Genomic DNA, 27602 nt, shown 5'->3' on the forward strand with positions numbered 1-27602 from the left:
GTGTCATCTGTGATGAGCAATGGTGTATGCAAAGAACTTCAAGGCTGTGTTTTTCTGATAACATTATCAATTTTATTGTGAAAAAGTCGTTGCTTTTCATACACTAAGAACTGTACAATCAATAATTTAAAAAAAAACTTTTCATTGTTATTGTTGCAAGAACTTCTGATAATTATGCAGGTATTTCAGCAGCTTTTAGCTTCAACCAAAGGAAAATAGTGTTTACAATTGTGTGTTCCTACTGCTCCAACAAATCACATTTCCCTTTATCCCGTTCACACAGAAGAGACCATTCCTTTGGAAACACCAGGAGGATCCCGTCATACTGCCCGACGTTACACTTAAAACTATGAGCGTGTTTTTTATATATATAATCAGAGGTTTCAGTTACAAAGAGGAAAAACACTTTACGATACAAAAAAAGTTGAAATGGAACGCTCTAACTAAGTCACAGAATTTCTTTGCACCATATGATGTGCATATTACAGAGAAGAACAACCAGTGCTCTCGGCTGAGAGCCTCAAACTAATACCTACGGATTCTGAAGATGCCCAAAAAGGAATAAAAGAACACTTCTTTGTAGTATTTCTATTACCACAGGCTTTCAGGATTCAAAGATTAAGGGGTGCAGGCCAGTAACATTCTTTGGACCCTTTAGCATTTATGTCACCCAACAGATGGATATGCACAATACGCACAACTGCTCTAAACGCAAGACCGACGCGTGCCAGGTTCAGCTATAGTGACTGCAAAAGGCCTGTAGCAAATAGCTTATAGGTCAAACACAGAGCTTGCAGCCCTCTAGAGGAAGTTTAAAGGCCTCCTTCTGGCAGCCTGTCGCTCAGCCTGGTTTAAACAGGCTTCATTGGGCAGGTCTGTCACTGGAGGACGAGGCTCGTCCCTGAGATGAAGGGGGTGGAGGAGAAACAGGGTAGTTTGAAAAAATGAGCATCATCTATTATTCGCCAACCACGGCTCATCAGACCCGGGAAGAATTGCATCGATACCGCCGGGGAAAGCCGAAGGAAGTGCTGTAGATTTCACTTGTGACGTCACCAATTAATTTGTGCTTGATACTTAGGAGCAAGCTTGAACGGGTTTATTATCCTTCATTCTGACATATATCTATAGAGAAACCATGCTGTGTGTGCAGATTAAAAGGGCTTCAAGCAAAGACCTGACTTTTGAACTCATGCGAAAACACTGAAAACTGGTAGAACACATGGGATTTGAAATCGTTGTGCATTTTAGCCAGACAAGAGTGGAAGCGTGTAAATGTGCGGCGAACGCAGGGTCATAAATGAGAAAATCAGGCAGTTGTGGTATTGAACTCTGGACATTCGGAGAGGTAATTACAGTGTTAAAATATTGTAAATAGGATGAATAATCCCACAAAACATGCAGGAAAAAAAGCAAAAGTCAAGAGGAGCTGAGAGTAAAAAACAAAACAAAACAAAAACCTTTGCCAATACTGTCCCCTGAGGAGAAATTTCCTGTAATCCATGATTAAGGAGAAGACAGTTCCGATCTAAAGAGGAACATTTCATCAAACACCATTTTCCGGATCTTCAAGGACTTGCCAGCGAGGATTGATGGCGGACAGAAGGTGCCTGGAAATTCTTGTGCCGTCTCTCTCGACTGAGTGGTCCCACAGTCCAAATCCAACAACACAGTCACGCTGTTGATTAAGTCATTGTGCAAACGGCCGGCAAACTCAAAGACCACCAATTTGCAGTGCAAATCACATTTTTAATACATCAGTTCATACACAAGCACTACAGGTCATTTCGAATCAGCCCTCTTTGTTGGCAAGCATGCAAGACCATGTGACCGTTTGAGGTACTTCAGGGAGAACAGTCCCCTGCACAGAGCCAAAAAAAGGAACACCATATGCAGAGCACAGAGGATTATGATTATGAGCAAATGAGAACACAACCAAAGCGTAATAACCCCATAAAACAACTTCAAAATGAGGCCTGTCAGCCACTGCAGGGTTTAATCTGCATGAATCCTCCAGCAGAGGGCACTAGCGAAGTAGGAAACATGCTGTTGGTGGTCATGATGAAGGACTCGTTTTTATTCACGGCCTGTGGGTGTGAAATGTGAGGGGAGAAATGGAGTGGTTTGTAGCGCCACGAGGCGTTTATTCACATCCTGCTCTCCCTATGCTGGGAGGCGCCACACCTCTGTTGCGTCATCGACCCAGCCCTGTGTCGGTTTCCTTGTGTGTTGTTCCATGTGCGTGCACCTGAGTGTTATATAAGGGAAGGGAGAGGGGGGCCGCCCACCCCTATGCCCGAAGGCTAGGAGATCTTACAGTTGCTCCTGGTGCAGTTCTGTGGCGGACTCTGAGGCGGCCGGATGGATTTGGAGCGTTTGAGACTGTTGCCTTTGCTGCCTCCGGCGGCATTGGCCAGCGAGTAGGACCGACCGTGCATCATGACGGCGTTCATGCCATTCGCCATGGAGAATGACTTCAAGTGGCTCTTGATGGCTACAGGAAGCGGCAGCTTATCGATTAGGTGCACAGGGGTACAGGAAACAATGGCACGGCAGCACAAGTCCTGCAGACTGAATACTGCAACGACACAAAAGACAAAACACACATATATTTGAGTAACAAGACAAAGGCGATCAGGTGGTGGAAGGGTTACATAATCAAACCATTAAAAAAAGCATGTGATACTCCAGGGATTCCACAGTATATCCGCCTCAGTGCATCTGCATGCCGAGATCATTTCTCTTTACAGAGGTAATGAGAATGCTTTAAATGATTCAACAGCAGTTGTTAACATGCTGCATACATTTCTTTTCAGACAGAGTCAATGCAAATAGTGAGATTAACATGGGAAGCCTGACATGGGGATATTAGTTAGGTTTAAGAATGTAATTTCATTTAAAAAAAACTGATGTTTAGATAAAACAACAGTGCTGTTAGCAAGGCTTCTTATTTATTTAGAACTGTAACTCTTGAATTGTTTGTTCATGCTATAGTTTATAGGGAGTTCTATACTTGCAAGTCATGAATGATATCTGTAACCATAGCAACAGTGTAAAAAACAAATAGTGGTAACGCCTTTATTCTAAAAGAACCAACAGCGCTTTCTAAACCAACATATGAATCTTTTATCTTTAATATTTAATTTTATTCATGATATAATATAATTATATTATATGAGGCTGCACGATAATGAAGAAAAAAGCAATATGTGATAACTTGTTAAAAAACATAATATAACATAACACAACACAAATAACAGATATTTTAATATCTTAAAATGCCCCTATTACGGATTTTTTTTTTTAATTACCTTTCATGTAGTGTGTAACATAGTTAAGTGAATAAAATTATTTATTTTTTTAAAATAAGTTTTAAATCTGAAAGTGCACCGTATATAGTAACGGTGCGGTTCACAGCTGATGTGAACGCAATCGTACTAAATCGCAGAAGCGAACCACTATTAATGACATATGAGTTGATAAAAATGTGTGTTTGACTTATTTACCTGATGAGCGTCACTGAAATACTGCAAGCAGAGGGCTGTAGATCTAATTTCTGCTCGTTTTCAGCGTTCTATAAAGCGTTTGAAGTGCATTCGCGGCAGATAGACGCAAGTGCCATAAAGCTTTAGTAACAAAACCAACAGTTCAGAAACAAAAATATAGAAGTGATGGGAGCAACGTTATGCATTTCGCCATCTTCACACTCGCTGTTGTTACTAAGCAACCAGGTAAACAGCTGCTGCTTTGACGCAAACGAATGGGCTTTGAAACGACGTCTTTAGTGCCTTTTATGGGTCTTGAGAGAGGAAATTACATTGTGGCCAATGGACGCCTGTCTTAGCCATTGGATTTCAACAGAAATATCTTCATTTGTGTTCTGAAGACGAACGGAGGCCTTACGGGTGTCGACGACATGAGGTAATTAATTACGTAATTAATGACAGAATTTTTTTTTTGGGGTGAACTAACCCTTTAATGCCTTACTCTGCATGACCATCCATATTCTACATCCCTTTAATCCTACTCAATACCTAAACTTAACAACTACCTTACTAAGCACATTGAATTAGTTAATACTTAGAATTGAACTCTAAACTAAAGTGCAACCAACATAACATATAACACATAACACTACATATAATATGGCTGTTAATGCAGGAGCAGGATTATGTTAAGGAGAGCAACAGCGTGTAAATGGCTGACATTTTGAAAGGCATGTTGAAAGCGCTTCCCGTTCTCTGAAATGCAGGATGCAGCTTCTGCTAAACAGCTCATCTGGGGCACTGCGAGGTCTCATGGGAAAATCCCACATAACAGTGGAAACAGACAGAGAAAGAAGTGCTTCACTGAAAGGCTTCTGCCTCTAATTATGCAGCTGTGGACGAAACATAGTGTGGTTTTCTATGCTAATAGAAAGCTATGCTGATCGTGCCAGTCCTCCTGCTTCCCCCAGAAGGTTAAAACCAAAGATTTCCACTGTATTAATGGCATTAGGGTATAAAATATCAGAAGGAATAGGCATTTTTTGTTACTTTTAAAGGATTTCCAAGTAAGGAGATGCTGTTGTATCAGTCTATCACTAGTTCCATTATTGCTCTGAATGCTTAGGGAGAAAACTCACCTCTGTTGGGCCTCCAGAACTTCTCCATGCCATGCCTCATGAGCACAATGCGTGAGAGCTCTGTAAAAGACTCGATGACGTTGAAGTTGCAGAGGGGACTCACTTCAAAAAACGTCATGCCGTTTTTTTCTGCGTACGCCCGTGCCTGTTCCGTGGGGACCTGTCGCTTGAACGCCAGGTGCAGCCGGTTACCCACAAGTATACGGGGCACACCAGGTGCATGCTGAGGAAAGACAAAGAGACAAGAAAGTGGGTTACAAAAGGGGGATGGGAGGATCGGAGAGATGAGGACGAGGGAGATACACAGCCTTGTCAGGCTGAGTGAATCTCAAACAGTGTCACAGCTGGCCTGTCTCATTTATTTATTCAATAAGGCCTGTCATATCTGTGCCCTTCTCAAGTCCACAGAGAAAAGAGCACTCGCACACCTTTAAGAGCTGTATGGAGCAGCCGCGAGTGGATTTAAATCAAACCAGTCAAGTCTCAAATCTTTTTCTATGAATCAAGTCTTTGATTCATGCTGCAAATGACATGCGTCATGCTAAATATATCAGTACTATAGGTTACCGTATCAGCAAACATTAGAGATTAAAAAAAATTTGTAACGCTCAATACTGAACATTCAATTGTGCATTCATTTCCTCTATTGTTATATTTAGATGCTAGATGAGATTAATGCTTTAAATAAATGCTGTTCTTTTGAGCCTTCTATTTAACGAATCTTGAAAAAAAAATGCATCACAATTTCCCCAATAAAGCACAACACTGATAATAATAAAAAAATGTTTCTTGAGATCAAATCATCATTTTAAAATGATTTCTGAAGCATCATGTGACACTGAAGACTGGAGTAATGATGCTGAACATTCAGCTTCGACATTACAGGAATACATTATACTTTATAATGTATTCATTAAAAAAAAAAGAATATATATATATAAGTGTACATTCAAATGTTATATATGTTTATTAGCTGACTGCCAATACCTTAAAATGTCCTCCGTATAATAATTTGATGCTTACTGAGTAAATCCCTGCACATGCACCCTTTCAAAGTTTAGCAAGGTCAAAGCTCATTCTGTGTTGAGCTGATGATTCATAATGAGTCATTTCAAGTCTGACTCAAGTAACTGCAGCAAAGTCAAAGCAGAGCCTCAAGTATTTACAAAAGCAGGTCAAAAGTTCTCAAGGTTAAGTTTCACCTAATACAACCCTCTTTCTTTCTGCCATATGTGCGGTTTGTGCAGCACAAATATGCTGACATGCATCCACTTAAATAAACACAACATACAATTTTTAAACAAGAAAGGAAGGAAGAGACTGTAACAGTAGCCTACGAGGAAGGGGCTGTAGTAAGAAAGGACATCCTCTCTGGATATTAAGCACAGGGCCAGCAACATGAACAGTAGGAAATATCTATATGTAATATCAATATAATGTATAAAATCAAAGTTGCAGCAAACGGGTACCCCACTTTTCATACATCATAATTTACTTGCGTGCCAGACATATTCACAATGGAAAGGAATGCAATTGTGTGACTTGCTCAGGCATTTCGAAATGACCAAATCAACATTTGAGATTGGACACAAAAATTACTGCCTTCTGTTTTATGTGCAATTTTAGATTTTATGTGTATCGTGGTTTTTTTAATATTCCAAAATTTATGGATAGAAACGTAGCTAATGTATGTTATTCTGGGTTCATCTTGCTGTAACAGAACAATACTCTTTAATGTGTGTGTGTGTGTGTGTGTGTGTGTGTGTGTGTGTGTGTACAGGTATACATGCAAGCTTATCCACCTTATTTTGCAAAGAAGCAGTAAGTTATTTTCTGTGAATGTGCGAGACTTCATTAGCCATTATAGATAAATTATTTTTGCTACAAACCAGTGTGTTCATAAAAAAATAATCTGATAAGAAATATCAGTTTGCAGTATTAAGCAGAATAATAAGCTGTTTTGTAAAGCTAAAAATAACTAGAAGCCGACGACACAGGAAGCCTGACACATTCAAATTATACATGCATCCGCGCTTACATAAAAAAAAGAAAAAAGGATAGCCTACAGCAGGGGTTCCCAAACTTTTCCATCCCAGGACCCACCTAGATAAGTATAATCTCAAGACCAACCAAAATAATTTTAAATGAATGCGGGGTGAGGGTGCGAGGCATTAATTCCCTTTAGACCACCCTTTAATCCCTTTAGTTTTTATCTTCCGTGTCAGATTATGAATGACATACAAGTTTAAAGGTGCACTATGTAGTATTTTTGCAGTAAAACATCCAAACATGATGGCCAGTGTTATATATTTTGTTCAGTTGAGTACTTACAATACTCAAAATGTTTCCAACTATTTGTACATTTCAAATTGCAAATTGTTATTTTAACCAAGGAGCCGGGACGTCTGAGCATAGCGTCTGAGGGAGTCGCCTGTCAATGGCGTCATATCTGCGTTACCCTCGGTTTCTGGTTTTATTTGGCAGAATCGCTTTACTCTTAGCAGTGTGAACAATTGTGACAGCAGCCGCTGAGCGAACGCACAGAGTAACATCATAACATAATTTTAAACACACTTAAATGTATTTAATATGATAAACAGAAATATGTTACCTCTTAAGCCGGGTGCACACTGTGCGATTTTGGCCACGATTTGGCCGTCTGAGACAAATTTAGGAAATCCTAAAAGATTCCTCAGATCTCGGCTAAAATCTGACGTCTTTGGTTGTTAGTTTGACATGTTCACCGGCCGCCGATTAATGAGCTCTGCGATCAAATTTTCAGAAGATTTGGCACAGAATCCTGCAGTGTGACTTCTCCTATGACGACAGTCAAATATCTCGTTTTTTCAAGACTCAAGACTATGACCAAAACGAGAGCTAGAAATGTATTTGTAGCCAGCATTTCGGTCCCGCGCGTAATGCAGCTCACTGTCACTGAACGCGTCATTCATTGATGATATAAAACTCCGGGTGAGATTTCTTGCGCGCGTCCGTTTTCACTATCGTGCAGTCTGACATTAATGTCAACTGAGATCTTACAGTGTGACACGGGGATCATGTTCGTACAGTCTGACAAGGGACATTCGCAAAGGATTTTGAAAAATCGCACAGTGTGCAGGACCCATTACTCGTGACTGGAAAAGCAGAATCTGTCAGCTGTCATCACGAGAGCTCATCAGGCTCATTTATGACGTTAAATGTAATCTGACTCCTAATCTGAGTAAGTGCTGTGAAACTCACGCGGCAACTCGATCATTATATTGAACACACACATTCAGTATTTAATTGTACTTTCTGAACTCGGTCACAGTAATCCAGTAGCGGTGGCTTTGTGAATGGCCTCACAGGGCAGCGAAGCATTCTGGGAATTGTAGTCTTTCATCCCCATGAGACAAAAATACATTTTCTGTCTTTTCTCAGTCTAGAAAGCACCAAATTCAAAAATAATTTCACATTTCTACTACATTAATGACCAAGTTAAAATACAGATTAATCTTCCCGGCGCTGAAGTACCCCTTTAAATAGACATACGGGGTCTGCGAGTTATGAGACGACCTGCTCATCACTAGTTCAGGGCTATGGTTGTCATGTTAACAAATTCACCTGTTCAGGCGCATCCCCTCATGTTATGATGACAGAGTTTACGACAGTAGTAGAGGACAATATTTTCCCCCAACTGTAGGGGGAACCCCGAGAGCAAAAGTTACCTAGTGCTGTTTAATGAGAGACATTGAACATTACAGTATAACTGAAAGCTATTAGGCTTTTAATATTTATTTTTACATTTAATTGAACTTAACCTCATTATAATAAATTATTTAATACACAAACCCATTATAATAAACGTCATATTACCTGTGGCCTGTTAACAGGAAGGAAATACAACAGAAATTGAAGTTATCAAACAGTCTGCATAAAAAGTAAAAAAAAAAAATAGAATACAAATAGAAAGATACCGTTTTCTCTGTTCCCTTTGTTCTGTGATGAACATTAATGACAAACAGCATTAGTTAAGACCTGCCACTGTCGAATGTGGATCTGATGCGCTGTCAGGTGCATCTAATTTTCTCTCAACTCTTTAAGTTTAGCTAAGACGTTATTTAATGGTCCCATTCTTTGCGATTCCATCTTTCAAACTTTAGTTAGTGTGTAATGTTGTTGTTAGAGCATAAACAATACCTGTAAAATTATAAAGCTCAAAGTTCAATGCCAAGCAAGATATTTTATTTAACAGAAGTTCCCTTTCAAAGCCTACAGCGAATGGCCGGTTTGGATTACACCTCTGCACTTCCTGCTTTAATAACGCAACTAAAACCTTTGTTGACGAACCCTCCGCCCACAAGAACACGCAAATTCGGGGGCGTTGTCCTTTTGCTCTCGCTGGTCGAGAATAGGAAGCGTTGTTTTTGTAGAGTGTGTTTGTCGCCATGCCATTGAAAGGCTGTTATTTTCATCCCGGAGTCAAATCACCTTTGTTTGGCCTTCCCACGGACGATGTACGTAGAGATCAATGGCTACAGTTTATGGTTAACTCGGTTCCGGAAAATTATAATCACAATTTAAAACTATGTGCAGCACATTTTGCTGAGGACTGCTTGCTCAATCTCAATCAAGTTTAATGCCGGATTCGCAGAAAGATTATTCTTGAAAGATGACGCAGTTCCCTCTTTGTCTGGAGAAGGCGTTGTTTATATGGACCACACCCGGTAAGTGTATTTTATTATTTAAGTCGGTCCGTTTAACAGTTTATGTAACTCATGACACAAAGTGCAACGCTCTTTAGCTTTGTTAACTAACGTTAGATGGTAATTAAAACTAATCCGAAAAACTTAGCATATAAAAGTGTAGTAATTCATTCAGACACCATCGATTGTTGGTGTTTGTAATGATCAGTTTAAACTACTGAATAGACAGCTTACCATTCTGAAACATCCAGCAAAAGTCTTTCCTGAGCAGGTTGTAATCGATCCTCTTCGTTATTCTCTGGGTCTGATTCCGACTCAAATTGATAAGGCAATATAGACATGTTTGCAATAACATTGAGCGCGCGTATCTACACGTTATGATAAGAGGCGGGACCTTTCCGGGCAACATGCTAAGCTGCTGTCCAATCACAGCGCGGGAAGCGCTGGCCTAATCAGAACTCGTTATGTATTTCTGAAGGAGGGACTTCATAGAACAAGGAAATCATCAGGCCGTTTTTAGGACAGAGAAAACAGCGCTGTACAGGTAAGTCAGTTGTGTGAAAAATACTGTGTTTTTTTTACACGCGAAACATGAACTCATGTTATATTGCACACTGTAAACATAATCAAAGCTTCGAAAACACGCGAAGAATGGGACCTTTAACTAATTTACGACTGCTCTTATGATGATACTCCACAAAACAGATACTTTGGCATAATTCTGTGTGTTATTGTTTGTTCAAGAGCGTAAGAGAACTCGATTCTGGCACGCTCTCTCACGGACAGGAGTCCCACATTCACAGACGGCGCTCCGCTCAAATAAGTGAGTAAACATAGTAAGTGACCCGATAACTTGGCTAATGATTTGACCCTCCACAATTGATTTTTACCATTTGGTGGGTTGGCGGGTGTTAATTTCAAATAATAAAGCTGCTCTGAGACGCTGAAAACTGTGGTCACAACAAGTCAGGCACGTGCACTTCATGAAACACAATACTGATACATTTATTATATTTATTAACTAAATTGCAGCCTTTGCACTTTGAAAATCGCATCGGCCAAGTAATATAGTGATTTATATTTAACGTTGGTATATTTGGCAACCCCAGATTATACTTTGTTTGTTGTGTGTGTGTGTGTGCGTGTCATTCACTGAAACTTTAATTTAACTGCAGCCAAGTGACCTCTTCCCACTCTCGACCCACAAATGGGTCGTGACCCGCAATTTGAAAACCCCTGGCTAACAGGACTACGGGTATAATTGTGATCTCACTTCCTGTTATCATAAAGAGCAGCTAAATCTTACCTCATCAATCTCCCTGATCCAACGGTCTATCCCATCAAACGACCAGCGGTTGGTGATGTCATACACCAACAGGATCCCCTGTAGAGGCCAAACAAACATTGCATTGTTAGCCGGTATCCTGTTCATGCAGTGAGGAGGGACGTTAACACACTAGCAGGACATGAACTGTGCTCGGGAAAACATTTCAACACACTCCCAAGTCCACCAGTAAAAAAATTGTCTTGTTCAATTCAGACTTTTGAACCCACCTGAAAAACATACGGGTCCTTGTGGATTATGTAAACGTGGTAATAGTAAGTTAAAAAGGTTTGCCTTTTTGGCAGGGCACTTAGTACAACATCAGTCTTCTGACCAAGAACAATAAGTGACAGTTTACCTGCGCTCCCCTGGAGTACGACCTGAAAATGGTGCAGAACCTGCCTTGTCCCGAGGTGTCCCTAAAAAAAGCAAACAGAGACAAGTCAAGACAAAAATCGCAGAGCAAACAGACTGTAAATACCATGTCAGTTAAGCCTGACACATGAGCTTCAAAACACAGTGAGCTGCTTTCATAGAGAGTATTTTAAGGCATCATAAGCCCATTTCTGATGCGAAAATTGTTCTAAAATGTAGGCAACAAATGCTGCCTTTTAAGTTACCTTCTTTTGGCCACTACCTAATTCTTAGCGTAGGCGGCAATAGCAGAATGCACTGACAAAATTCACCCAATATGGCAGATGAATGCATCTATATTTTAAATCACAATTAAAAAGTTATTTTTGTGCTATGCATTTCAGAGTATAGCATTAACATGCTAACATCCAACTCAAGTCTATTTATGTGGCACTCAGACTTGATGCCTATAAAAAAGTGTTCCAAATCAGTCACTTAAGAGGTTCTATTTCAGTTAGGATGCTCCCTTAAAAGGCAGCTACCAATGTAGGCAGTAAATAGAAAAGCAGCTCACTTCGTTTTGGAACAAAGCTATCAATATTGAACTGTTTTGGACGCTGCACCGAGTTTAGAGTAACCCAAAAACAAGATGACTCAGACACTTGTGTTGGCGTCACAGCCTAGAAAAACGAGTTTTCCACTGTGGCACGTCCGCACCCAAATAACCTTTCCAGCTACATACACTCTATCTGTGAGAACATTCCCACGCAGTTAAACTGGCCTTAATGGGCTGGAAAGTGTTAAATTATACCTGCATTAAAAAGTCAGAGTGGCAGTTGCCGTTTTAGTAGTGGAACTGAACCCACTTTTGAGAACACCGTTTAGTGCTGCACTTCCACATTGACATCAGCGAGCTCATCAGATTTACCTAGGAGCTCTGAAAAGTGCGTTAGCAAAGATAGATGTAGGGCGAGATTAAAGCCCTGTGGAGAGACTATGAGAATATGCAGTAAGAAGCCCAATTACTATAAAACATTACATTATATAGCACAGCACATTACAGCAGACCATGGAAATCTCCTCGAGGGTTTGGAGAATTGCTCCTCAGGCACTTACCACACTCTGTGTAAACGCTAATGAGCTTGTTGTTTGTCTTCATAATGTGTAATTCTGCTGTCTTACAATCCAATGCCTTCCTGATTAGCAAACTTCTCTTACTCCCTGGGGAAGTGGCTAAATGCCTCTATGGATGTGTAACATTGATTTCTAACCCTCTTTCAGTTAATGGAACTTTATTTATGATTTATGAGGTGCCTTGCAATCAGGTATTTTGTTTGTATTTTTGATTGTTTGTGTATAAAAAATCTGATGTAAAAAGTTTATTTTATTTTAAGTAGTCTCTTATGCCAAGACTGTATTTATTTAATCAAAAATACAGTAAAAACTAGGGGTAAAACAATATTCAAACTGAACCGAAAAAAACATGATGCTCCCTACTGCTCTGGCCCAATTTATCACTTTTTTTTGGCCCTCTTGTCACAAAACAAATTGTTCTTCTTGGACTTGAATAAAAAGAAATTAGAGGTGTAAAGCCTAGTTTATACTCTCGCCTGGCTCCGCAGCGCGAGCCTCTGCTGACTGACGAGCGCTCCTCCCCAAACGGACGAGGTGTTTATACTTGACACGCTCTCCCTTGTGCTATTCTTTGAGACGACAGAGGGCGACTCAAGTAATTGTTCTATAAATCATCAAGAAAAGGCGTCGAGAAGAAGTGGGCTAATTTACACAGGTGATGATATTTATTTTAGTACATTTCACCAAAAAACACACAACAAAAGAATCGTGTAACACTCAGTAAACCTTGATATTATTACTTGTGACATGAGAACAAAATATATGTATGCAACTAAATTAATGGTCTCTTAAATATTTCCTAATTTCACTAAACATTTTTGTTTTGTTTTTGCTGTTACAAAAAATGTGCAGCACACCATCAGGCGAAATGGGGTCTTGCGACCCAACGCGCACGACCACTTACTCCGCTTTGACGTAATCTTTGCCGCGTGGACCCTCATGCGGACACATCGAGTATAAACAAGGCTTAACTGTAATTTTTTAACATTTTATTATTCAAGTCTTATGTGTACACTATGAATACAGTGTTGTAGCCTTACCACCAATAATCGCAATAAGCTCCACATTTTGATATTTTGGATTTTAAAAAAGGTGTCATTTCAAATTCTGTCCATATTATCATGAAATTTTGTTTTGTCGCTTGTTAATGTGGCGTGACGGATCACTTCAGTTCAAGCGGCAGCACGGAGTGCGAGGTAACGCGGTCATCTCTTCCTCTTTAATACTAGTTACAGAATCAACAGGAATGAACATCTAAGGGAATGCTGAAAGATACAGTACAACTTGAAACGTAAACATCTCATGCTCAGTGTTTCAACGGCGAAAAGAGCTTGAGAACAATGTTATATAGCACATTTACGTCAGGCAAGTCCACAGCTGGTTCGTTCACAAGAGAAATTAACTCTTTCGCTAAATATATGCACTATATTAGCCTATATATTCATTAACCTGTTTGTGATGTTTTTCTTCATTATTTAATGTACGTAAATAAATATATATCATGAAAACGACAGCCACTGTGACAATTTTATATTTCAACATGCAATAGAGTAAAACCTTAATTTAATAATTATATTTAGAAGTTAATGCAAAAACTGTTCAGCAGTTTACATGTTTGCATACAATGTGTTATTTGAGTGTTGTTTATTATATTATAAAAATAAATAAATAGCAACTGAATTTAGGCTAATAGTTTGGGCTCTGTGGTTAAGGTTTAATATTACAGTAATGAGCAAAGAATGGCTCCCTATATAGTTTACAGCATTATAAGAGATCATTTTCCCCTAAGAAACTTTTAATTCCAAATGAATTAATTTAAAGACAGATACACAATTTGTTCAGTAAACCACTGTATAATAAAAAAGCAATTTTATGTGTTCTCCCCCCTGCTGTGCCGAACAGTGACTTCAAAACCGAGGCACGTATATCGAACAGTCAGTTTTGTGTGCCGTTACACCTCTAGTAAAAACATTACTTTTGTTGTGAAATATGATTACAATTTAAAATAACTTTTTTCTATTTTAATACATTTACAAATGTATTCCTGTGATGATCATTACTTCAGTCTCAGTTTTATTTTCAGTGCAATGAGAAGAAAGGCCTGCTGTCTGTAGAATGAAGCCACACTGACTCTTAACTTGAAAGACTACATTTGCTTTTAGCAGGTGATGCATCATTCTGTCATCAGGGGAACACGAAGACAGGAAAGAGTTGTGATCCACTTACCAAAGCTCTAGTTTCACTCTCCGCCCGTCCAACAGGATCGTGGTGGTCTTGTAGTCGATTCCTGCAAAACAAGAGACAGCGAACACTTAGATAAGACCTCACCTGTGTATGCTCGTCTACTGAAAAACAAAATACTCTAGAGGATCACGAACTTGAAAAGCTTAAGCCACCAAAGAGATTGCATTAGGTGTAGTACCTAATTTAATTCCCAGCCAATCCTTCCTTTCATTAGAAGGCACTAAAGCTGAGATGAACATCTTGACAGTGACTGTGCACATTCAGAGGAGAGCCTGACAGCTGCAACCAATCTACCATTACTTAATGCTATCATAGCTGAAATGTGACCAGGACGCTTCCCATAAGGCGATTATCCTGACTTGTTCATCTACATTTATCATTCATAAAATGGTAATATGAACACAGCCATTAAACTGAATGGCAATATCTGCATTTTCGCTAGCCTCACAGCAGGTCAGCATTCAAACCTGTTTTGCATTTTCATAGACAGCTCTGTCTCTAACACAGGCTCACTGCGTCTCAGGCCAGTGTCTGTAATATTCACCATGCCAAGAGCTCAGTGAAGCCTTTTTGTCCAAAATCTGATTATCTGTAATGCTGACAACACGAACATGGACTACTCCTGCCTGGATTCTTCTGGGAGACTTTATTTGTCAAAGTTCTAGAAAGGAAATCAACTTTGTTTCTCTCTGATCGGAGGCAAAAACAAAGTCGCACCCTTTTGTAGTCCAATTTGACATCAGCTTTTTACTTCCTGCAAAGAGAAAATTGGAAACACAGCCGAGTAGGGCTGCATGATGAAAAGAGGGAGGAAAAAAAACAAACTGCAATATTTCTGATAAAAATTTAGTTAGGTGTGCAAGTGTGCAGTGCTGGCCAAAACTTTTGTTATTACACATGCTATATCCTATACTGCAGCTGTTATACTACAAACTCATAATAATAATAATAATAAAATAACTAGCATTCTCACTAAATTAAAATCAAATAAGAAATATTACTTTTTTTTTTTTTTTAATCATTATAGAGATGCACTGATTGACCAGCCAGGGACTGGACTCGGCCGATTTTCCACATAATCAGGCCAGATCGCTGTCCGGCCGGTCAGTCTAAAGTCTTTCTGATTCCGATCCAGCCTGTATTGTTGCCAGCGGCACAGGGAATAATATCAGCTGCGCATTCTCACTCTCTTCTCGCCGACGGCGAAGTGACACACACCCTCATAATTTTGCTCATTCCTGCAGGTTTCACGCTCATACCTCTGATCTATATAAGAGGAGCACACAAACTGCTTCTCAGTCTAGCTTGTCTTACTGCTCTTAAATGGGCAAATATATACAAAATGCCCCTCTTGGCGAGTATTCAGTTAAACAGTTTTGGAATGTAAATAGTTGAGAAAGATAGCGCATGGTGCGTAACAGTATATTGGATCTGTGCATAAACTCTTAAAGTGACAGCAGACTAATATATATATATATATATATATATATATATATATATATATATATATATAAATATTAGTGTTGTCAAAAGTACCGACCGCAATACCAAATCGGTACTAAAATGTTAAAAATATAGCGCTTTGAGCAATGTTGAGCGGAATCGTAAACACCTCTGACTGGCCATTGTGCTCACGCACTCATCCAATAGGTCTATGATTGGCTATGAGATTGTTTTGAAAGCGGCAACTGCAAATATTCTCTCGATCACAGGGCTGTTAAACTTCTTTATCAAACAAACACAATTATTTATTTCTCATCCACCCACGATTGATTGGAATATTTCTGTATTACATGGCCCGCACGATCGGTCGATATGTGCGAACCCCCCCACACGCACGCGGGTGCAACCAGATCAAGAAAGAATTTCTGTCGACGGGCATACGAATGGATGAAGCTCACCGTCGTTTTCTGGGCCTGGTGTCTATAAAAGCTTTTCTTTGACTAACAAGCAAGTTTTCAGCTCTGAAACGTACAGGATAATCTTATATTACCATGACCTTTTATATATCAAAAGCTCAAGGGAAAGTTGATTTCTCAATTCATCACCTCTTTAAAAATTAAATCAATACAATTATTATTATTTATAACAGAGTACTATCTAGTAGGGGTGTAACATCCTGGATAGTGATAATATGTATTGTGAATAGTTCACCCAAAATGAAAAATATTATGCAAGATTTTTTTTTTTTTTAGTTTAGAGTTTTAGTGCAAGTACTACATTAGACTACAATACATAATGACGAATATATTGTATAATAATGCAATGGGGGAATATGTGTGGGTCCTGATGTCTTGATGTCCCAAATGTCTTGTTTCCAGTAAAAAGCGGCCTTCATTATTTTAAAGGTCCCATTCTTCAAAAAACAAAAATCTGTACAGCGCTGTACAGAGATGCAGGCGCTGAATGCGCGCTCTTCTCCACGTGGGAGAGCAACAAAACGACGCCCCCTATTTTGCGTGTTCTTGTGTGACGTCATTCATGAAGGAAGTGCAGGGCTGTAGTCCAAACCAGCCATTCACTGTAGTCTTTGAAAAGGAACTTCTGTTAAACAAAATATCTTGCTTGGCATTTAACTTTGAGCTTTATAATTTTACAGGTATTATTTATGCTCTAACAGCAACATTATACACTAAAGGCTGGAATACACTACCCGATTTTTGCCCCGATTTTCCCCCTATTTAGAATCTGAACAAGTTGACGCTAGTTGACAAAAGTCAGAGCCAGTCTGCAGATTTGAGTCGACAGATTCCATTAAAAATCGCGTAGTGTATCATGGCCATAGACTCCGATTTTTTAGCTTCAGATTTTGATTCCATCCAGTCGGAGGATATCAAACATGTTTGATATTTTGAGCCGATTTTAGAACACATGACACATCGCTACTGAAACCGGAGCCGCTGCTGTACATTTACAGGGAAGCCATATACTTCATGTTAAATAATATATTGTCTATTGACACAGCAAAGACAAATAATTATACTAATAATATTACGCAAACCAAATTCTGAGGTAAACATTTGTCTTAATTTATTCATTGTCACTTAACATTGTCATTATTAACATTAACAATGTTAACAGATTATTTAATAACGTAAAGAAGGTCGCATTACGCATCTTCTGTGTGAGACTCGTGTAGGAATCAAAACAGCTAAACTATTGTATAAGTAACTTCAATATTGTCAACGAAAGTAGTTCCAAACAAAGCCACACCAGAGCATGTGTGTTTCTTCGAACAACAGTGTTTCTTTAATGAAAAACTCAATGTTATAAATAAATGATTTAATTATTTATTTATTGATGAATCCGAAGCTGTCCTCTATACATGTGTTGCAATAAAATAAAATAACAATAAACGAACAGAACACGTTTACAGATTAGACTCAATATTTTGACTCATCAGCACAGAAAAACACTTTTCTAAAAACACTAACTCCCGCTGTAATCTGACCATTACTGGCCACGTCTAGTGCATTTTGGCTCTTTTTGTTGACTTTTTGCTCAGCGCACAGATAGTCGCTTCAACTATACCGCGCTCGTCATCTCCTGCACATCTCATGCTTGTGGTTATGTCTGTCATGCGTGCGTCTCCTAGCAACCAGGCGCTTGTTTCAGTTTGTGTTCCAGACGTTTTTAAAGTCTGGTAGTGTATGAGGCCCAGCTTTTCTCTGTAACCATTTACAAAGTCGGCAAGTGTATGATGCCTAGTGTTTTTGAAATCTGTTCAGATTTAAAAAATCGTGTAGTGTATTCCAGCCTTAACTAAACTTTGAAAGATGGAATTGCGAAGAACGGGACCTTTAAATATATCTTGTCTCTAGTCAGTGACAGAGTGCAAACATTCTCAACTTAAATAATTCTGTATTTTTAACTTCAGAATCATGAATTTATTTATTCTGGTGTCACCATTGTCCTGTGCATTGCGTTACCAGCACCAAGTGCAAGCCTATTAATTTCCACCCTACAATGTAATACCAAATTTAGCATTTTAATCAACAGTACATTTTGTGTAACCTTTTACCATGTGTGCGTTGCAATAATGTCTTATTGTTTTCAGTTCAGTATCGTGATATGTATCAAATCGTGACATTAGGGAATTGTTACACCCCTATTATCAAGTGGTATTGTACGTATGATTATTGTAATTTTTGAAGTATTTTTTACCTGAATAATACTGTTAGACCAACCTGAAACATTTGTTTACTTCATTAGTCTCTATTTTATTGCATTTATTTGTGCTGGTATATGCAATTTGATGTTCTACTTGTGCTTTTACATAAATTAATTAATTAATGGAAATCGGAATCGACCAAGAAAATTAGTGCATCTAGTATTTTTATTTTAGGAATATACAAGGAATATATATATAAGGAATATACAATTATAATACTAATATTTACAGTGGTCTTAATTTCTTGATTTTCAAATATCAAACCATGTCACTGAGTTTTTATTTTGGCGGGGAGCAGGGAGCCCCTAAAAGTTTCTCTTTTGGCACTATAAAAGCTCAATGTCGACAGGCAAATGTCAGCTGATTCTGAGCCCATACTGAGTCCACCCTCCATTATTAAACATCTATAAGAGAATGTAACAAGAGGGAAATTACTCGCACTTAAAAAGAACCTGGGGCTGATATCCTGCTGCTCTCCATCCTTCAAAAGCTTTGCTCTTAAGCAGGGCAGCACATCAAGCCAAAGGCACATCACACTTCCTTCCTCTAGCATCCCTCCTCCTTCGTTCTAGGTAATTGTATGGGCAGATGGCTCAGCAACGCGGCCTGACAAGGGCAGTACGGTGTAATTATCATCTCAGGTTCCAGATTCGGGCCGCAGGCCAAGACTTCCCAGCCCCACTGAGGGAAGACAGCCTGAAGAGGCTAGTTTGAGCCTGGAAATGAAAGATCCAGCAGGACTTGAGGACACCTGAGAGGAATCGAGTGGACGGTGACATGTGCGGGCATGTTTAATTCAATTTAAACTTCCTATTATTAATGGATGGTGCAAAACAAAATTTCTTACAACTGGAGAATGTAGAAGACGTGTTACATTTTTTCATAGCAGGAGGCCTTTGCTTTCTGGGCATGTCTCTGTGTCTCAATGTTGTGTTTGCTCATAACATATTCCGTCTGAATTGCAATGTGCAGAGCTACGCTGAGGAGCTAGATCAGGGTGCGTCTGAGTTTGAGAGTCATTTCAAAGACTGCGAGCACATGAGAGTAATGAAACAAACATGCCTGAGGCTGAGAAAGGTAGAAAAGCTGGTTTCACTGAGAGCCTGCGTTCCAACAGTAACAGCACAATGTGACAGACACTGACTTCCATATCTAATCATCACTTTATCATTCATCAGAAGAACTGCAGATACTCTCTTTCTTCTAAAAATTCAAACAATGAAAGCAGTGTCTTCATTATGTTTTTAAAGGTTTGCTCCAAAACAACATTTTCAGAATAACTGGAGATTAGCTGCAAATCTGACTTTAGGCCTCATTTTGGTCAAAGAACTAAAAAATATTTTTTTTTTATGACAAGAGGAAAATTCTATAGAAGGGAATTTTTACCAGGGCTCCAGAAATGCTACATATTTTCAAAATGGACTGGACAACTAATTGGTAGGGATTAGGGACGGGTATCGTTAAGATTTTAACGGTAGTACTACTCTTACCGATACTGCTTATCGGTCCGTTACTTTAACGGTATTCTTATCGGTAATTTTTGAGATGCACTACATTTTCTCCCAACTATATCCATAATAACTAGAAGTCGACCGATAGGGGATTTTACCGATATCGATAGCTATGTTCGACCACGCTTGCCGATAACCGATTAATCAACCGATAGTTTTTAAAATGATACTAGATTAAAATAATAATAATAATAATAATAATAATAATAATAATAATAATAATTAATTAAAAAAAAACACACAAAATAGTGCTGAACTTTATTATAAGAAATAAAACACAGCACTGAACCATGAAAATGTTCTAAATTGCACATGTAAATATGAATATATTAAAATGACAAGTTCTAACATAAAAAAATCTACAGAAAATAACTAAAACATTAAAATATTACAAATAAATGTTTCTTTAGCTATAACCTAGAAACATGTAAGTGAATGTCAGGTAACAGACTGCAAGTCCCATTTGTGTTAGCTTATTTAGCTAGCTTACATGAATGATATGCAATATACATTTTACACCGTGTAATAATAGTTGAGCAATACAGTTGTATCTTAATCATTCATGTTAGTTTGATAGTGCATAAAAAAGGTTAACAGATTACAATAACAATGACTAATACTTCTACAACATTTATTAACTTTACTTAATGTTACAAATGGAATATTGGATATAATGTATTATAATGGATTACTGTATTATATTAAGTGTTATTTCATATAAATCCAAACAGTTTGCTTTTTTAGAACACCTGACGTTTTTTTTATCAAAATAAAATATGTATTGAAATCAAATGCGTTTCTGATGTGTTTATATTTCTGTCAGATGCATGACCATACAGTTTGGTCAGTGGCGGCTACTGGTCTGTCAAAGAGGGGAAGCTCATTTTCGGCCAATTGTCTTTAAATTTATTTAAAAACTTCTTTTATTTATTTAAAAGTAAATTCTGCCCTACGTTCCTTTTCAAGAAAATGGTCTTTTACCCTGTGAATGAATGAACGATCTAAAAAAAATTAAACTCTCTAAAACTGAAACAAGGAATGTGGTGTATAATTGTGTGAAATGTATGATGAAAATGAAGCAATTTCGCCAAGCAAATATCAAAGAAATAGGTTGCAGCAGTTTTTATTTCGACTGAACTTGAGAAATCCGCGTTGGGACTGAGAGCGAATAGCTTCAGTGATTCCTTATAGTACAGAATCGCTGTCAGTCAAAAGGAGATGCAGACCCTCCAATCATCACGCAGAAGCTCGGAGTCCGGGCCAGCCCACTCCCCATTCACTCCCAGAGACGCTGAGCGTCCGTGGGCGGGACATAATCGCAGCGTTTATCCAATGACCGTCTAGTTTCGAAGCGCTGAAAAAAACCATTCAAAGCAGCCCCATTGAAGTCAATGGACGCTGGGCTTCAATAGGGAAATGCAATGTGATGCTGCGGGAATGTATGAGAAGGAAATCGAGTCAGCCAACCTGCTATATGTAACTGATTCTAAACGAACTCGTCTTTGAGATGAACGTTTTCTAACGCATTTTTAGTCAATACAATGTTAATATAATAGTACATATTTGACCATTAATTTTGTGACATTATAAGGGAAGCCGAGCTTCCCTTGGAGTCTTAAAGAAATCGCCACTGAGTTTGGTTTCTTACATCACTAGTTGTTAAATCGCTTTAACTGCTTGAGGTAAATTTTCAGAAACAATGCTCAGGTAGGCTATGGCATTTAAAAGATGCCCAATTGGCACTAACGGGCCTTAAGTGTGGCAAGAAAACATCCCCCACACCATTACACCACCACCAGTGCACATCATGTAACAAGGCATGATGGATCTCATTATGTTTATGCCAAATTCTGACTCTACCATCTGAATGCCACAACAGAAATTGAGACTCATCAGACCAGGCAAAATTTTTCCAGTCTTCAACTGTCCAATTTTGGTGAGCTCCCATTCTCCTCTGACCTCTAGCATCAACAAGGCATTTTCGCCCACAGGACTGCCGCATACTGGATGTTTTTCCCTTTTCACACCAATCTTTGTAAACCTTAGAAATGGTTGTGCGCGAAAATCCCAGTAACTGAGCAGATTGTGAAATACTCAGACCGGCCCGTCTGGCACCAACAACCATGCCATGCTCAAAATTGCTTAAATCACCTTTCTTTCCCATTCTGACATTCAGTTTGGACTTCAGGAGATTGTCTTGACCAGGACCACACTCCTAAATGCATTGAAGCAACTGCCATGTGATTGGTTGATTAGATAATTGCATTAATGAGAAATTGAACAGGTGTTCCTAATAATCCTTTAGGTGAGTTTATATAGAGTCCAACCTTTAATTTAAACTGCTTTAAACGGTTTGTTTTTCTCTACTAATTCCAGTCATCCAGCAGCTCTTCAGCCACTCAGTCCCAGCTGTTCTGGTGGGAAAGTGACGTCGATGTATACCCTCTGTTAGTGCTGCAACTAACGATTATTTTGATAATCGATTAGTTGGTCGGTTATTTTTCCGATTAATCGGATAAAGAGGCTATTTTATATTTTTATTGACAAAACACTATTCCACATCCTGTCCAATGCTGTCCTTCAAACAAACTTGTCAGCGGAGTGCTATGAACACACAAATAGTGAATATATCACCATTACAAAAATCAACCATGGTTTTACAATTAACAAAACAAACAAACATAATATTAATAAATAAACATAATATTAATAAATAAATAAATAAATAACAGGGCTATTGTTGTTATTCATTGGTAACCACAAATTAACCAATGTTTTGCTTCAAATCCATAGTTTTAATATATTGTATGTGTGTGATTATACAAACGGTAATCAATACGGCAAAAGCATGGTTTTATTATAATAAAAACCTGGTTTTACTATCTAATATAACCATGGTTAATTTCTGTGGGTGTATCTGTGCTGTAACCTACATTATTTGCAAAAAAATTACTAAGCATAAGTAAATCCCTACATTAAAATTATATTAAAGATAAACACAAACACAAATTCAGTGCTACCAGGGAGGAGGTTCTGCAGGAACACACACGCACACTCTCTCTCTATGGACACAGTAACTGTTACAGGGAACTACACTGCCACCAAAATGGTCGCATATGCGACCTTTTGAAATGCCATTGCGACCCGAATTTCTATGGGGTCGCAAATGTATCACTGATTATTTTTGTACCTACCTTATGTTTTAGGCAATATACTATGATTTACTATGAGCATTTATTAATACAGAAATGTGTATTTTAAGAAAACGTTTTATAACGTGCTCTGAGCATTCAACACATCAAGTTGGCTTCAACCCCGCGAAAAAAAAAGCACATCGGTATGCAATACAGTTTCATTATTGTTCATTATTATCCAGAGTGGCTTACTATAAATAATTTGTGCGACCAAATCATGTTTTGTGCCAGTAACTGAAAAAGTTAGTAGCGCAAGTGCCACCAGTGGAAAAGGTTAGTGTAGTTCCCTGTGTTACTGTCATTTCTTTATCCTGTAGACACATCTTACATGTATCAATTTTACGCTTAGCCTAGCAATCTAGATGCACCCTAGCGGCAGCAAATCTAATCTGCCGCGAGTGTCGTCTAGCAACTCTCAATGCACATCTGAGCTGTAAAAACCAAACTTTGGTCAGGCCAATCACATCGTGTGAAGAGTCGGTGGGCGAGGCTAGACATAATGATGGCAGAGTTGCGCTTGCATGCTACTAGTAAACACAGAAACTGGCGAACAGCAGTCTGTCGAATCAGCTTTGACCACGACTCTGAAAGACTTTGAGTTAAGCTTTTCTCTGAGAAAAGAACAAAGAACGGCACTGAAGTCATTCTTAAAAAGGGAAGATGGGTTCTGAGTTTTGCTGTCCGGATACAGCGAAAGTTTAATCTGTCAACTAGCTCCGCTTCACCTTCGTTGCTCTGGTTGGTGTAGCGCTATCCTATTGGGTGCAGAAGGAGTTTAAAAGACAACCGTTTATCCCGCCCCTCGGATTGAGCCCAGCCATTGGTGAGTTTCCAGACCAAACATCTTGATGTGGGTCTGGCTTGTCAGGCTATTTCACGCTGTAATCCCTTTACAGTTACTACTGTCATAACATGTTAACTTTTAAACATAAATTTAGCATTCAACAGCAGATATTTCAGATAAATTAATGTTTTTCCGCTGAATATTAATGGTCTCTCTCAATTGCGTTCTGTCTGTTTGATGCGCATGCGCGCGCGCCCACCACAACGGCGTTCGTTCAGTGAAGTTTAACACTGTCAGAATGCGTTTTAATGCAAAATGGAAATACTCGCGTGAATTAGTAGCATTTACAGATGACGATATAACTACTGTCCTCTATATAGATCAGTGGATAACCTGTAAAATGACCGAGGAATTGCGCTGAGGAACCAGACGCACACACACGACAAGAACATGACGCCGAATGCTTGTGAATGCTGCATAGAGACACTGTGCAGGAACCACGTGACATAAAACGAGACCAGCTATTGGATATTCGCTACTTCTCCTGCTGTACTGGCTGAGTAAAGCATCCAGTGGCTCATTACTGCCATACTTTGGTCACCACAGATTTAAAATATACACAAAATAAAAGTTATTTACCAACTAATCGATGACTAAATTAGTTGACCACTATTTTAATAATCGATTAAAACGATTAGTTGTTTCATCTCTACCCTCTATATAAACTTTTGTTAAATGCACACACTTTCTAACCATTTTTTTTTTGCTTATTTGTTATGGCTGAAACCAAGAGCTGGTGCACCATCACCAAAGGGTTCACGCGGTAACTTTGGACATTAATGGTATAGACACTACCATTCCTGTTTTTGCTGAAGGTACTCACTCAAGGGACTATTTCTCTTCTTTCAGTTTTCTAGAGAAAGTAAACTTATAAATGTTCGCAATTAGGCAAGGTGTTGTTTGAATATATATATATATATATATATATATATATATATATATATATATATATATATATGGGTATATTTTCATATTTGTCTTAATTTTTGCTGGCCTGTATAAATTCACTAGCTGTGTTGTAGTTATACGATATAACTGGTTCTGTAGTCCCTAGAACTCTGTGTGCAGTGACCCATATTTATAGTATAAGTGTCTTTATTTTTTCCATTTTCCTTTTTTGTACTTTGGTTTTTCTCAGTTGGGTTGCCATAGCTTTGCTTTTTCTAACCTTACGCTTTGGAAATAAACCCATAAAAGTTTGCAGTAGCCTGCTACTAGTAGCCTCCTATTCCCCCTTCAGTGGTCACATCTATCACACTGTATTTCTATCAAAACATAACAGATAGACAATTAGAAGTACTCAAAGGAAAAAACACTCTATCATGGTTATATTGCTATCGCTGTGCTTGTCTGAGCCAACCCATCAATCACCAGCAGGCCAACCAAGATGTCTGCATCTGCAACTTTAGACTCTAAATATTTACAGATGTCCACTCAAAGCCAGTGCAAAGACAAATCAATGAGAGTAAACACCACAGAACCAATTTATAAGAATGCAGACTGCAAAATCTAAAACCAACAGCATAAGGCAGTTTAAGGGGCCCCTCACACAGACCGCGGTTTGCCATATCACTGCACTACTTTACTGTTTACACGGGCTAAAAGGACGCACATGGCAGTTGCGCTCTGCAATCTAAAAACGCGGCAATCAAGTTAAATTATGATTTCTGCAATGCGGAAAAAACAGATGGAATTAGAGGTCGACCGATATATCGGTTGGCCGGTATATCGGGCCGATATTTGTCATTTTTTAATATATCGGCTGATATCCGCGTTCAGTAGCGCCGGTTTAAAGTCAAGCATCCATCGACAGAAACATACATAAAGCATTATTTTCAAGTTACAATCCATATTAAAGATGAGTCATCAGATGTGAGATGAAGCAAAGTGTAGTGCAAGTGCGTCCCGGCATATAGTTCTGATTTGTTTAGAACTATTGAGAGCGCCGTGTCCACGTGCGCTGCCGTGAGATGAAAGCCTCTGTTATCCAACTGCTCTGGTCTTAACTGTTATGCCACACTAAATGCGGCAAAATGCAACAAAACTCGTTCAATACATAAGGTCGAAGAGAGTGAGAGAGAGTGTGAGAGAGAGAGCGCGAGAAAAGAAGAGACCGCTTTTAAACCCGTGATATAGTAAAAAAAAGGGAAAAAAGACGTGCAAAAGGTGTTGCGCCACGCCCCCTCTTGCAAGTCTTGTTGTGATTGCCACACATTAATCTTTTTCTATAGTTTGCTCTGTAAATTAAATTGAGATTATAACTAATGCATATATGCTATTTTATTTATATAGCCTACATTTTACAATAATAAACGCGCAAGCATCCATTTCATAAACATGGGTGTTTATTTTCCATCAGTGAAACAACACATAGGCTACAGCCTGTAAAACATTTTTAATAGGGCTGGGACAACGCAAAAAATACGTTGATGCAAAATATACGCGTCGATTTGTCAGACTCAAAATAAAGATGGCAGCGCCGGAGAGAAGTAGCAACCATAGATATACATAATATATAATAAAGTGTATTATGTAATTAAGTATATTATTTATTATGTATATCTATGGTAGCAACACGAGTGGCTCCTCAGACTTTCAGAAGTGCAAGGCTTGCGGGTTGGCGCACGGAGCAAGCTCTCTTAACACAGGCGCGCATGCACGCGTTTTGTTGTCATGGCTACATAAACAAATTTCTGCACACAGGAATACAGATGTTTTGGTAATCTTTTATGTATTTTAATCACAAAAACAAATGTTTGCATCAAGTGAAAGCATCGGGCACATTGGCTACCTATATAATAAGCTGTTTTAAATTTAAAATGTTCAATGTCTAATCGCGCTGATGTGACCGAGGGTATCCATCCTCTAAGTGAGCACAGTTTCATCCCAGAGCTATTCTGGTTTTTAAACTCTACACTGTCATGCCGCGACTGCGCGTGGCATTAATGTGGCGTGTCAGCCACAGCTGCATGGCGTTTTCTCTGCCTTTGCACACTAGAAGCGTGTCTGACGCGGCACTGCTGCTGCTATTGATGCGGACTGAGGAGGAAGCCCTATTCTTAATGTCAAACATAAATAGTGACTATTTATACAGCTGATATAAATTTATTACTACTGATACAGCAAAGACAACGTCTGCAGTAGCCTACTGACCATAAATCTATGGTATTGACGGCAAAATAAGCTACAGAATATTTTGTTCTGTATTGACAGTTGCAATATTTCAAAATCGATAATTGTCGTTTTTTTATAATTACAATTAGGCCTATATCTGCATTTATGTTATGTTACGGCATTATGTCAGACTTTCAAACATGAAAATGTCATTTAATAATATGTATTCGTGTCAAAATGATATATAAACATCTTTCCTATTCTATTTTGCCTGGAGACGTTTCCAACACGCTCGCGTGTCGCGTGAAAAATAGGCGCTCTTCTATTTCTAGCATGCACGCGTTTTCCACGTGTCACAGGCAGTGTGCAAACTCCAACCTGTTAACATGGGAGCCGAAACAAA

At 38.7% G+C, this 27602-nt stretch overlaps 1 protein-coding gene across 2 annotated transcripts in view; it reads right to left on the reverse strand.

Annotated features, from left to right (window-relative positions):
• Positions 1-1728: 1728 nt before the first annotated feature.
• Positions 1729-27602, reverse strand: part of rab40c (RAB40c, member RAS oncogene family) — a 31932-nt gene continuing 6058 nt past the window's right edge. For both annotated transcript variants that reach the window (XM_067414587.1, XM_067414579.1), the window contains 5 exons: positions 14348-14408; positions 10992-11052; positions 10616-10693; positions 4625-4847; positions 1729-2578 (listed from right to left, as the gene is read on the reverse strand). In XM_067414587.1, the coding sequence (XP_067270688.1) occupies positions 2304-2578; positions 4625-4847; positions 10616-10693; positions 10992-11052; positions 14348-14408 (698 nt within the window). In that variant the 3' untranslated portion in view covers positions 1729-2303. The remainder of the gene's footprint in view (positions 2579-4624; positions 4848-10615; positions 10694-10991; positions 11053-14347; positions 14409-27602) is intronic.

The sequence above is a fragment of the Pseudorasbora parva genome, chromosome 2 (genome assembly GCF_024679245.1).
Source record: "Pseudorasbora parva isolate DD20220531a chromosome 2, ASM2467924v1, whole genome shotgun sequence".
In the NCBI taxonomy this organism is placed as follows: Eukaryota; Metazoa; Chordata; class Actinopteri; order Cypriniformes; family Gobionidae; genus Pseudorasbora; species Pseudorasbora parva.